Consider the following 13,974-nt stretch of genomic DNA (forward strand, 5'->3'; position numbering starts at 1 on the left):
TTAATATAAGGAATCATCATCATAATATGAGATTTCTAATATCAATAGTGCATGAATTCACCTCAAAAACAATAGCACCAACTATATGTATTCTGTCTCTTTGACACACTTTACTATCAAGGCAGAGAACCCAAGTAGGAGTATTTAGCTAAAGGAACTGTGTTGTAGGGCAAATGGGAGTGAACATTGCTATTTGATCAGTCCTACTGAGTTTATGGCATGGAAAAAAACAGGCTATACAATCTGCAGTGCAGTTCCCCCCCCAAAAGAAATTAGAGTTACCGGGGTGCAGGTTTAGCTCTCACCCCAGTGGTGTTCCCAAGTGAAAATATCTAATATGGTTTCAAAAAGGGATCCATATAATATATACATTGTATAGAATTAAGTGCACTATGTTGTGTACAGTCTTATCTGGGGCTGAAGTGGAAAAGATTTGAGTCTTCAAAGTCTAGAGGCTTGAAATGGCCCTTATGTAATGAAAATGTTGATAGGGTTGAGCTGTGGGACAGATCAAGTAAATTAGCTTTATGTCTTTGTCCAGCACACTGTAGTCTCTTAATCTAGTGTCTAAGCAATTTAACAATGTGCTGTTGAAACGCAACTTTACAATAAATGCTTAGTTAAGGTAGTGGTCTGAAAGAGGAGCAGTAAGCTTTTTAATGTAGGTTTCTGAAGGAATAGAGATGAGGCAAAGTGGGTGGGCATGTTCTGCCCTTGGTGGAGTTTTTCTCTTCCCCAAGGTATATATTTCATGAGTTTATGCACATAATAAGCAAGATCCTCTGTCACCATGGCCACTTTCTAAAAAGGCCTGCAGGTCCATAACACTTTACAAACAAAGGTGGAAAAGCACCACTGAACCCCTTAAGCAAGTTCAGAGAGGTCTTCCAGGTAGACACAGTGGGAATCTTGGGCTGATGGTTTCTGAAAATGCTTGTAGGGTCAATCCCTTTTCCAAGGCCTGGTGGAACAGATCTTACAGGTAGGCACCACAGAGTCTCACAAGCAAGCTCACAGAGGTCTTCCTCCACAGAGCAGAACTTGGTGGACTTCTGGTTCCCAGGCACAGATGTGACAGACTTCACAGGTAGGCACCACAAGTAAGCTCACAGAAGTCTTCCTAACAGGTGCCTGAAAGTATATGGACTTTCTATGGAAAACCATAATAAGAAGCATTTTGTTAGTAAAGCAATAAGTAGGCAATTGAAGCAGGATACTACACATGTACCTTACGTCCACTGAGAAAAGTGCAAAAATTTAAAACGGTGCGGATTTTTTTCCAGTTAAATGTATGAAGGTAAGGCCAGTCTTTCCCAGCCATATTTCAGAGAGCATTAGAGGATATTCCAGTGATTTTCAGGTAGCATTAGAGGATATTTCAGTGATTTTCAGATAGCATTAGAGGAGCAGTAGTCCTGTTGATTTGTAAAAAAAAAACATTGCTCACATACTGTTTCATGATTGATACCTTGGTTTTGTGTTCCTATTTTGCTTTCTTTGAAAATTTAGCTAGTAGGAAAGCCCTCTCAGAAATCCCAAGCTATGTCCAGTTTTTGAGGCCCTTGGCCACAATAAAAAAACCACATGAAAACAAAACAACCTCCCCAAAGACTAAGCCATACATTATGAAACTTATCAAATGCCAAAATATTGACAAGAATTTAAATTTTGAGCTTGAGGCCCAGATCAAATGGCCCTCCTGGGTCTCCCTCTGTTTGAACCTACATTTGTGCTAGTTAAAAGAATATAACTTGAAGTTAAAAATTCAATAATGAATGGAGTCGTGCTATTTGAATTGCTGTCTGTTTGACAGCCCTAAAACCTTTTTTCTTGCAACACCTCCCCCCCCCCAAGCTATTACAATAAAAGTGCAAGCTATTACAATAAAAACTCATTGGTATAAATGTATTTATTCAAGCTGAAGAATAATTTCTGTTCTTGTGGAAATTGGTTATTAAATTTTGTATATTCTAAAGGAGCAGGATATATTCTAAGTGGATATATTCTGAATTGGTCACATTCTGAATGGAAAGCAAATAAAGGCATTTTCTGTATCTCTAGAAACTATTAAGAAGCTTATGAATAGGGTTGCCAAGTCCCCCTGTGGCCTCCGGTACCATAGAGTTTCCCTCCCAAATTGCTAGAGTGTCCGGGAAAACAATAGAATTCCTAGAGCGGCTGGTGCACGACATTGCCGACACAATGATGTAACTTGCAAGTGATGTCATCATGCTGGCAGTGTCAGGAGGGGAACCCTCCACCAGCCCAATGCGGGCCAACAGGTTGGGGACCTCCCAAGAGGGAGAAACCCTGCCCAGTCCAGGAGCTCGGCAGCCCTATTTATGAAACATAAAGTAAATGAACTTTAGGACTTAATTTGATATAACATCACCGGTTTAAAGGCTCATAATTGTTAACTGCAAACTATCACTGACTGTGCTATATTGATGAACTCTCTTTTTCTTTTTGCTGTTTAGGTAGCCCATTTTATGAGCATATCGGTTATATGGGATCCGGTATATTTTCATTTTCTATTTTAAATATATAGATAAAAGTTTAAATGACTACTTAAATGATTGAGACACATTAAAGATTGAATTTAAGCTCAAATATACTTAAATTGCATACTATTTTAAGAGCATTGCATATGTTTAGTAAATCCAATCTCTTGAATACCATTTTAAATCTTATGGATTTAATTGGAAAATATTTCAACATGTGATTGCTCTTCCACTGAAAATGCTGGAATTTAAAAGTCTTTTAACATTGTCTGTCATGCTTTGTATGTTCTTTAATCTTTCTGCTGTATCTGTTTTTATGATAAATTAATATCTAAGTGTACGCTCACTTAAAATGTGCTCATCCAGCAAATAGTGATGGCTTTAAGCATAAGGCTTTAAGCATAAACACAATATATCAATAATCTCCTTTGATGGTGAAAATTATGCTGTGTTCTGGTGTTGCTCAGAGATCAGTGGTATCATGCTATGACATAGGTGGGAATTTATCAGGAGAAATTGTCACTGTTCTTGTAGTTTATGACTAGGAAAAAACATGAACACTTCATCACTAGAGAGTTTGTAAAAGTGTTCCATTTTTAGGCTCTTAGTCATGTTCAGACATACTGCCCAAACCATTGTTTGGTATTACATAAACAAATATGAGTGCCTGTTCCTCTACTAATTCAGCTCATGTTCCAGTTGCCATGCATGATCAAGGACCCGGTTCATTGGCTGTTTGTTTGGCTGCCTGTTGAGCACAAACAGGAAACTTCTTGCTGTGTAACAGCCCTGCAGGAACACAGAGAGGGAAGGAGCAGAAACTGCCTGTCGGCTGGTGCCCCAATTAGCTGAGATTCACCTTCTGATCCTCTCCCCTGAAATTTCACTGGGTCCCTGCAGGAATGAGAGGATGATATTCCTGATCAGCTGTGCCCTTGATTGTCTTAAGAGTTTCATTCTAAACTTCAGCCTTGGGAAATGTGCAGCATTCTAGAAAGGACACAGCTTATAGTTTGTGAAATGAGAAATAAGTGGGCAGTCACAAACCTGTTTGATAGCTGATTGATATGTGTGGTGCTGAGACAAAGAATGCTGGGTCTTGGCTTGCATTGTGGCAATTAAAAATGGTGTGTTCAGCTGGCAAACACAACTCCAGCAAAGTTCCCTGAATCCTTATGACTGATTTCTATGCTTGTTTGCTGCCTGTTTTAAAATGATGGGGGTCAAAATGATGCTATTACCATATTTAAAGATTAACAGTGTAATCTTAAACAGCATCACACCCATCTAAGTCCACTGAAGTCATTGCATTTAGAAGGGTGTAACTGTTTAGGATTGTATTGTTAATCTTTAAAGATTGTAATAGCAAAGTTTGGACCTGATAAAACAGTGGTACTTCTCCACAGCTCAAATAGAGCCACATTTGCAGTTACCATCAGCCAAAAGAGCTACATTTATTTCAATTTTTAGAATAATGCCTGTACCTCAGGGAAATGTATGGTTTACATGTTCCTTTTGGGCTGCTAACCACAAGTCCACTACAAGCCCACTATGTAAAGGTCTTGCCCACTTTCCTAAAATATGGGACAGATGACACATTGGAAAACAATACTCAGAAGAGCCACATGCAGCACGTTAAAGAGCCACGTGTGGTCCCCAAGCCACTGAGTATCACTGTCTTAAAATGAGCTGTATTGGTTTTGTAGTTGTGACTATACACACAGCCAGGCTTCTTAAATCTAAAAGTAGTTTTAGCAACCTGATTATGTGCAGGATTAATGTTCTTCAAGGGAAGATAATCTTACTGTTTAAAAAAACAAAAAAAAGATATATTTTTAAAAAAGAATTATTAATTTAAATAGCTGTACCTTCTTTGTCTCCATGAAGAGACCTAAAGCAAATTACAGTTAAAATACAGTATAAAACCAAACCAAAAATGAAGGACCAAACTGTAAGCTGTGAGCTAAGAGCCAAAGGGCCAAGAGCTCACATCTCTGGCCATACCCAAGCTTGATACCTGCAGTAGAAAGGGAAAAGCCAGCACTTGATTATGGCTAGCAAAGAAGATCCTCCTAGTCATTCCCTTGCTTCTGGCACTTCAGGTCATGGCCTGCAAAGAGCACAAAAGCAAATATTTGGCAAATATGTCACAGATGTAAAATGTAGAATTAGAAAGCTAGTCAGAACTTTGTTGTTTTAACTTCATGTAACCTTTCCCTATTTTCTAGTAAACTTTTCTTAAAGCTAATTAATTACACATGTGTACTGCATTGCGTATTACTTTGCTAAGTATCCAGAACACATACTTTCAGCTTAACCTACCTCACAGGGTTGTTGTGCAGATAAAAAGGAAGAGAGAATAATGTAAACTGGTTTGGCTCCCCTGATGGAGAAAGACTGTAGTTTTCCTAGGTAGAGGTTTGGGGGATTAAGAGATGGAAAACTGAAGACAGAAGCCAAGAAGATAAAGGAAGATTGGCTGTTGGGGGGAAGGATATAGAGTTGTCAGGTTGGAAAATTCCTGGAAATTTGAGAGTGGAGTCCGGAGACAGTGAAGTTTGAGGAGGGGAGTGACCTTAGAAGGGTATAATGCCATAGACTCCACCCTTTAAAGCAGCAATTTCCTCCAGGGGAGCTACCATTGCCAACCTCCAGGCAGTGGAGGGCTGGAGATCACTCAGAATTACAGCTGGTCTCCACATGACAAAGATTAGTTTACCTTGAGAAAATGGCTGCTTTAGAGGTCTATGGCAGGGGTGGCCAATGGTAGCTCTCCAGAGGTTTCTTGCCAATGGCCAATGGCTGGGGCTGATGGGAGTTGTAGGCAAAAAACATATGGAGAGCTACCATTGGCCACCCCTGGTCTATGGCATTATACTTTGCTGAGGTTGTCTCCCTCCCCAAACTTCACCCTTAGGGCCAGTACTAGGGTTTCTGCCACCCCAGGCAAGGAACCCCCCGCACCCTTCATCCCCCCCTTCCATGTGCAAAGCCAGAACTTTCTTACCCCAGCATGCGCCTGGGCGGGGTGTGTGTGTGGAGGCAGCGAGGGTGCATGTGGCAGCAGGCCCTCAGTTGGTATACTGGAAAAGGAAGCGCTCCCGCTGCCACATCACCTCTGCACCATCCTCTTGCCAGCCTCTCTCCCTTGGTGGCAGTGAGAAACTCCTCCAGCCACAGAAGTCCAGCCTGGCTGCCTAGGAAGCAGGAAGAGGCAGAGTGGCAATGGGCAGGAGCCAAGAGTGGTGAGGCAGGGCAGGAGGCCCTTGCCCTTCACCTGAAGGCCAGCTAGCCCAGTAGGGAGTCTCCATCCCTCCCTCCTGTGGAGCCAACCCCTGCACCATGCTACCACCAATCCCATTGCTGGAGGAAGCGGTGATAGCCCAGCGGTGGGAGAGGCACTGCTAGCTCCCTGGCCGCAGTGCCATCTTGCTGCTTGCCTCCCCAGGCGGCAGCAGCAGCAGTAGCAGAGGCACGTGACTCCCTGGGAATTGTAGTCTGTGCTGCCGGCACTGCCCTCCTCCTGCTGCTGCTTCTGCAGTGGAGTGGGCAATGAAGGGAGGCTGCATGTGGGGAGGGGGCATCCAGCACCCTTGTAGACTAGGTGGTCATCTACCCGGCCTACTTGATAGTGCTAGGCCTGCTCACCCTACCAAGGCTGCATCCCTTAATCTCTAGGAATTTCCTAACCTGGAGCTGGCAACCCTTATCTTTGTAGTTGGGGGATCTGTTGTGATTCCTGGAGAGCTGCCATCACTGAGAGGCGAACTGGTTGGTGGATGGGATAGTGATGGTGGTCAGATAATTGGGAAGGGGATTGAAAACAAATCAACTAGTATCATAATGCCCCTGTATAAATTTATGGTGTAGTCTCTTTTGGAATACTGTGTATAGTTCTGGTCACCATACCTCAAATAAAGATGTTATAATGTTGGAAAAGGTGCAGAAAAGGGCAACTAAAATGATTAAGGGGATGAAATACCTTTCCTATGAAGAAAAGTTTAAATGGTTAGGCTTTTTTAATGTGGAGAAATGACGACTGAGGGGTGACATGATAGAGGTTTACAAAATTATGCATGAGATAGAGAAGGTGGGAAAAGAACTACTTTTTTTCCTATCTCACAATACAAGAATTGATGTGCACGAATGAGGGGTGACGTTACAGAGGTTTACAAAATTACTCATGGGATAGAGAAGGTAGAGAAAGAACTACTTTTCTCCCTTTCTCACTCTGGAATTAGTGAGCAGTAGGCTTAGAACAAATAAAAGGAAGTTCTTCACCCAAAGTATAATCAACATGTGGAATTCACTGCCACAAGAAGTGGTGGTGGCTGCAAGAGAGTATTGGATAAACATACGGAGCAGAGGTCTATCAGTGGCTGTTAGCTACAATGTATAGATAGAACACCATGGGTGGAATCACACTGGGAATTTGGTGTGGAAGTATCCCCGCTTTGATGCGTGCCGTGACAATTGCACAGCTCCCACCTTGCTGAATGAAGAGGCACATGCTGCACACGTGCAAAAGGAGCATTCAGACTGCTCCTGCATGTGCAAGGTCTGTACATTACATGCCCCGGCCATGCAGACAGCCAAGAAACATGCCCAGCATGTGCTTTAGAAATTTGTTACCAGAAACTTTAATCCAGTCCCAACCTGTTCTAAGAGGAGGTAAGGATGGGCAGGACTCTGAGAGCTGATGTGCATCTTTGATCACACACATTAAATCTTGAGGGGAGGTGTTGCTGGGTTGTGCCAAATCTCTCATAAGATCACACCCTATGTCTGGGGCAGTGATGTTCTGTATTCTTAGTGCTTGGAGGGCAACACTGGAGGTGTTCTGGAGTTCTGGCCCCACCTCCAGATGGCACCTGGGTTTTGGCCACTGACACAGCATGTTGGACTGGACAGGCCTTTTATGTTCTTATCATTTCAGTAGAATTGAAACAATTGATAATAGTAAGATTGATCTATCATTTATTTTTAATTTTTTGTTTGCTCTGTTCTTACACTTAGAGCTCATTATAGCATTTTCCCACTGCAAAACATAAAAATAAATTCTGTGGAACATATAAAGCCAATTTTGTAGGTATGAAGCGACTACATAGAACAGATTTTGGATGGAACTGGTACAATGTTAAATTAACCTTCTGTGTTTTATGTATACATTGAACTCTCTGTTTGATATTTATTTTTGGTGTTCAGTATTAATTCTCAGCCCATATAATGAGATTCTTCTGTTCTCTCAAATTACATGATCCTTAATGCTAATAAAAGTAGAAGAGACACCAGCCATTGTTTATGTTATGTTTTTCTTGATTCTTAAGCATAATATGACACTAGCACATCTAAATTGCCAATAAACCTTGATTTTACGTATATCCTGCATGCTATATTACACTAACAGAGATAGGAGATGGAGCCTTCATCCCACCAACCATAATACTGCTGAGCAATGTTTGAGTGGGACTTGTGGTGCCAGCTATTATGCAGCTTGTCAGTAAACTTAGCTGCTGACTACAGGCTGCTCAGTTCCTGGCAATTGCAAAACCATGTTAAATGGCCAGAAGGGCAAAGCAAGACTTCTATTCTACAAATCTCCTTCATTCCTAAAACCAACTTGGCCTTTCATAGGTCTCAGGAGCTATCTATTTTTGCTATCTTTTTATCCATATCATTCCCAAATAGTGAAAATGACAAAAACTAGATGTATGCCAGGCATTTAAATTTTATGTGGACCATTCTGCGGGTTTGACTTATCCATTAGGCACAGAAGGCATGGTGACTAAGGTCCACAATACTTTTAGGAGCCCCTGCCCCCAAAAAGTTTTACTTTCTTTTAAAATCAGAAGGGGAAAATTAACTTCTATGAAAATCTATTACATTTTGCCTAAAATAGAAACAAAATATAATGTATTACATTTTTCTTTAAACAGAAACAAAACAAAATGTTAAAGTAGTTAAAGTAATGACAGAATACTTTTTAATATTGATATTATTATGGTAGGAGGGGCCCACAAAGGCAAAAATGCCTAGGGCCCACAAAAGTCCTAATGCCGCCCTGCTGTTCTGCTGACTTTTGTATACCCCTCTTCTAGGTTTGCATGTCCCAGCAAGTGTTCTGGTTCACTCAGACACAGACTAGATACCCCCCCCCCCCACCATGGGGGCTTGCTGTCAGGCAACAGCTGTAGGCTCTCATTTGTGTAGTCCCCATGAGAACTCAGTTTAGGTTGGAACTGTGGTGGAGAGGAGGAGGGACTTCAGCCTTCTTCCCTGTGCTTTTTTTTTTCCAAGTTGACCCCAGGGCATTTGGGGGGGGATATAAACTTTTTTGTGTACATCAATAATCAGAAGTTCAAGACAATTTCAAAAATGTAATGCTATGAAATCAAAATACATAAATCTAGAAACCCAAGGAAGAGCAATTAAACTATTCCTAATGGAAACCGTCATATTAACTAGATGTGTTCACCCAAAACTAGTCCAAGTGAGACCTCCCCCAAGAATTTATAGTAACACATTGGTTAATCAAATGAGACCAGGAGGAAAAAGAAGAATGGTAGTTCTCCAAGAGGGTGGTAGAAAATAAGCACTATAGTTGGGGGAGGGCATGGGGGATCCTGTGTGGAAGAAAGGATGATTGGGGCAAGGGAGAAAGAGAGGAATGGGGTGGAGAGAGTGTAGATTATTAAGAGGAGGAAAGAGAGTGGATGCTTAATAGGAGAGAAAAATTCAGAGGGTACCTGATCCTGAAGTATAAGTGTTCTCAAAGGTCTCGATGGTGAACTTATTGTTTTTATCTGGCATGGAATGTGTTATTCTGGACATTCTCTAAAAGGAGAGGCATGTCAGGTTGTTCATTTGAGTTTGAGTGTGGATAGATTTTATGGAATCACAAGATCTTGATGAAGAGGTATGACTTGAGTTGCCAGGTCCGGGTCACCTGTGGGCAGTGGGGATAGGAGGGATGTTCTGGGAGCAAGAAGTGACACTGCCTCCCATTCCCTCCACCCCATAAAACCCCAGCAAAGTCACATGCAACATGCCTGCATCATCCAGAAGTGACATGAGCATGTTGGTGACATTGGGGGAATACTCTGGTTTTTGGGCAAAACTCTATGGTAAAATCAGCTTCAAACCATAGAGTTTTGCCCAAAAACCAAAGCGTTGCCTCCCAACATCACTGATGTACCAACATCACTTCCAGATGATACAAACATGTCACATATGACATTGCTGTTCGGGGGTATGGGGGGAACCTGCAAAAACAAGAGATTACCGTACTTGTCCTCCAGTGCTAGGCATGACAGTCTGAGAACCAGTTTGGTGTAATGGTAAAGTGCACAGATTTTAATCTGGGAGAATCAGATTTGATTCCCCGCTCCTTCACATGCAGCTACTGGTGTGACCTTGGGTCAGCCACAAGTTTTCAGCAGAGCTGTTTTCTCAAGAGCAGCTCTCTGAGAGCTCTTTCAGCTCCATTTACCTCACAGGGTGACTTTTGTGGGGAGAGGAAGGGAAAGGAGATGGTAAGCTGCTCTGAGACTCCAAGTGAAGGGCGGGGTATAAATCCAGTCTCCTCCTGGCCTGGTTTTCTGATCATGAGATTGCATTTTATTGCACTTAATTCCTATTATGATTCCTTGGTTTGATTCAAGATAAAATCTACCTATATCTTTGGCTTCATAGGCTCCAGGAGTGCAGGGCTCTGAGAATAATATATTGAAATAGCATTTTGTGCAACATGCAGGGGTTTTTTTGAGCAGGAACACACAGGAACAGAGTTCTGACTGGCTTGGTGTCAGGGAGCATATACAAATGAGTTCCTGCTGGGCTTTTTCTTAAAAAAAAACCTTGTAAAACAATGGTGACATCAAGGGTGTGTGGCCTAATATGCAAATGAGTTCCTGTTGGGCTTTTTCTACAAAAAAAGCTCACAACATATAAGGGAACATGCACAATAGGCTACAGGGTGATGTATGAAGGCACTTGGAAGGCTGAATGAATAAATAATAAAAAAAACTGTTCTCTGAGCACCCAAAACAAGCTATTCTACTGCCATTATGTGCTTAAACGTTGTGCCTTATGCATACATTTGGAAATGTTTGAACTAAAATATAACTAACAAGGATCTATTGTACAATGATTTAATACTAAAATATAGTTATCTGCTCTGTTTCTGTGATGGGTGTCTGTGCTTGTTATTTGTGGAAGAGTGAAAATTCTGGAAGGTCTAGTCTCATTAAGTTTTCGGCTCACATTAAAAAGTTCTTGTATATATGTTTTATTATTTTCATTTTGAAAATTAAACAGCACTTAAGTTTTTAAAGAAGTGATGGTGATTCGGGGAGGGGCCATGTCTTAGTGGTAGAACATCTACTTGGTATGCAGAAGGTCCTAGCTTTAATCCCCAGCATCTCCAATTCAAGGATCAGGTAGTAGGTGATGTTAAAGTCCTATATCTGAGACCCTGGACAGCTGCTGCCAGTCTGAGTAAACAATACTAACTTTGATGATTCAGTATAAGGCAGCTTCATGTGTGCTTCACATGTGATTTCCATCACTCCTAACCTCTTGTATTCTCTCTAATAGCCAAAAACCAAATTTCAAGGGGTTTGGTGGACATAGCAGGAGAGTAGAAGTCACCATCCCCACTTACGAAACGTCAGTTGTTGGATACAGGCCATTAAATTTAAATTTTCTCCTCATAAGCATGACATGTGTTGAATGGAAGACAACTTCCTTGGCACTTTGGAATATTTTAAGTTATACAACATTTCTAAACATTTTGATTTTTTAAAACCATGTTTTCAGTTTAAAAAAATACAAGTGAAATTTTTCAAGATTCTCAAAATATGAAAAATATTTGCAAATCAGAGATTTTAAAGATCTTTACTTTCCATTGGGAAGTACACTCCTTAGCTCACAGTAAGACACAAAGTAGAGGCCCCTTTTGGTTCCCCTTGTAGCTAGTGTGCCCTCTCAGAGTATCTGTGAAGTGCCACCTCTTTTTTCTTTCAGATCCCAACCAAAATCCCATTAAGCCTTTATTTAACTTTTTACATCATTATTCACAGCTGAAATTAAAAAATAAAGCTTTTAATATTCCCATGTTTCTTCTGATTCATTTGCTTTGCTCTAAATGTACATTGTCAGCTTCTTAGGGATAGTTGTTTTGCTGCATGTTGTTCTGAAGTACCATGTGAATGTGAATACACAATATGAGTTTCTCTTTTAGTGGTTTTAATATTATGGCACGCATTAATTTCCTTTTTTAAAAAATACAACTATTAAAATCACTGAACATTGGTTAAACAGCAAAAATTTATCTGGTTTTCTTGCAAGAAAATCCTAGAGAGACATATTAACAATGTCTTCTGAAACTGCAAATATGCATTTCCTGTATTTAGTGCTTTTAGTGGAGATAAAAGTTAAATTCAAGGAAGTAAATACTATTCATAATCTTTCTTCTAGAGGATTATGGGACCACGACCAATGACTTTGAAGACACTACAAATAATAGTAATCAAGTTACTTCTACGGGTTTTTCAAACAACAATGAAGATAGCATCACTGTAAGTATATATATAGTTTTCTGGCTTGTAATCTTAGCAGACTTTCTGACTAGCAATCTGATGAGTTTGTGGCATTTTAGCTTGAAACATGATACTTTATTGTTGGTATTCCAGGGCTTTTAGCTAGGATTTATATATTGTGATCACTTTTTCCAAAGAGCTGATGAATTTTAGATGAAGCACAATTTGCATACTTTGGTTAATATATTTACTATTATGTTGAAATTACTTAATTGTGACTTCCCAAATTGCATCAACACAATTCGCATTCACAGCTTGAAATATTTTGGCTTCTTTTACAGCACATTAGCTATTCTGAAGAATTAACTATTGAGATAATTGCATTAGGTACTGTATTCTTTTGATTACAGTAGGGTTGGGAATTCTTGGGTTAGACCACAGTTCCTCTATGCAAAGACTCACTAGTGGTATTTTGGTAATGACAGACATACTGTTAGAGAGACCACTTCTTCCTCCTAAAAAGTAAAGATTAGGAGAAAGAACCTACATTCTCTGCACTCACCTCCTGCTCTGCTATAGGGATTCCCAAGCTTTTTCAGCTTATCGGCACCGTTGGAATTCTGACAGTGTGTGGTGGATGCAACCACAAAATAGCTGCCATCAAATGGCTGCAGCAGGAGGTGGCCCAGTGACAAAAGGGCTACCACAGCTTACTTTGAGTCACATAGAGACCCCTACACTATTGCTACTCCAGTAAGGGACTTCATATCCCTGTTTGTATTGGAGTGTTAAAGATACAACTCATACCAATATTCTTCTAGTTGTTATGATGTTTAAAAACTGCTTATATTTCAGTATCACATTTAATGGAGTTTGTTTTTCTCTTAGGTTTATGTTGTAGTGGGGACTGCAGCATTAGTGTGCACTGGCTTAGTTATCATGCTCATTATTCTCAAGTTTGGAAGACACTCCAAGTTTGGAATGAAAGGTAAGAAAGGGATACATTATCTTGGGTTATATTGCTGATAACAAATGTATTTCAGTACCCTATATCAAATACATGTTGGGATAGGGAAGCAGAGCTTTCTAAGTCAGAGCATGAAAGACTCATTGGAACCAGCGTGAATTCAAGGATAGTGTGACTTAGACCCATTGAACGCAGTAGATTACATCTGTTTTTATCAATAAATCCCAACAAAAGTAAAGGGCCTTTGGTTTTCATCTAATTTAAGTAGTTTGTGATGCAGGAAGTTTTGTGATATTATGAATAGTCTTTTAACATTATAATCCAAGACACTGTGCAGGTAATTAAACTATTTTGTGCTGGTGCCCTGAAGTGAAATTTCAGATCTAGAACTGATGTGTTTAGTTTTAACACTTATTGTGATGACAACCAGCATTTTCCATCTGAGTGAATGTAGAGACCTTGGGGGTCTGGGAGAACCATTGCCGTGACTCATCTGCATAGGTTTACAACTATTTCCACACACCTGTCTGCATAGTCCTGCCCATCTAATGGCTACGATCAGGACATTCTAGGATTTTATATATGTATATATGTGTGTGTGTGTGTGTGTGTGTGCGTGCGTATGTGTGTGTATATATATATATATATATATATATATATATTCTAGAAGTTCCTAAGTTTCTGTCACACTAGCAAGACACGAAATTCAGAGTGGGAGTTAATGAACGTCAGGCTCAGTTTTCAGTTCCCTCCACTAGTGTTTTTTTTTTTAAACTTTCTTTTAGTTTGGAGACAAAAAAATATGTCTATAAGTTAGCAAGATTTGTAGGAATGGGGCAAAACAAATTATTTTAAACAAACTGGGTTTATCAGGGGTAAAGGGAAGCTTAAACACCTACCTTAACTGAAGCCCTCTTACTTTTCCCATGTATAGCCATGTATAGCCATTTACTCCTACAGAAAAAAA

General features: G+C 40.3%; 1 protein-coding gene across 10 annotated transcripts in view; it reads left to right on the forward strand.

Annotated features, from left to right (window-relative positions):
• NTRK2 (neurotrophic receptor tyrosine kinase 2) overlaps nt 1-13,974 on the forward strand; it is a 322,822-nt gene that overhangs the window by 109,498 nt on the left and 199,350 nt on the right. For 5 of the 10 annotated variants that reach the window (XM_060235418.1, XM_060235421.1, XM_060235426.1 and 2 more), the window contains exons 9-11: nt 1,034-1,087; nt 11,979-12,079; nt 12,929-13,028. In XM_060235418.1, the coding sequence (XP_060091401.1) occupies nt 1,034-1,087; nt 11,979-12,079; nt 12,929-13,028 (255 nt within the window). Of the gene's footprint in view, nt 1-1,033; nt 1,088-2,477; nt 2,517-11,978; nt 12,080-12,928; nt 13,029-13,974 lie in introns of all 10 variants that reach the window. The other 5 variants (XM_060235424.1, XM_060235425.1, XM_060235428.1 and 2 more) reach the window with 2 other exon arrangements.

The sequence above is a fragment of the Heteronotia binoei genome, chromosome 4 (genome assembly GCF_032191835.1).
Source record: "Heteronotia binoei isolate CCM8104 ecotype False Entrance Well chromosome 4, APGP_CSIRO_Hbin_v1, whole genome shotgun sequence".
Taxonomy (NCBI): domain Eukaryota; kingdom Metazoa; phylum Chordata; class Lepidosauria; order Squamata; family Gekkonidae; genus Heteronotia; species Heteronotia binoei.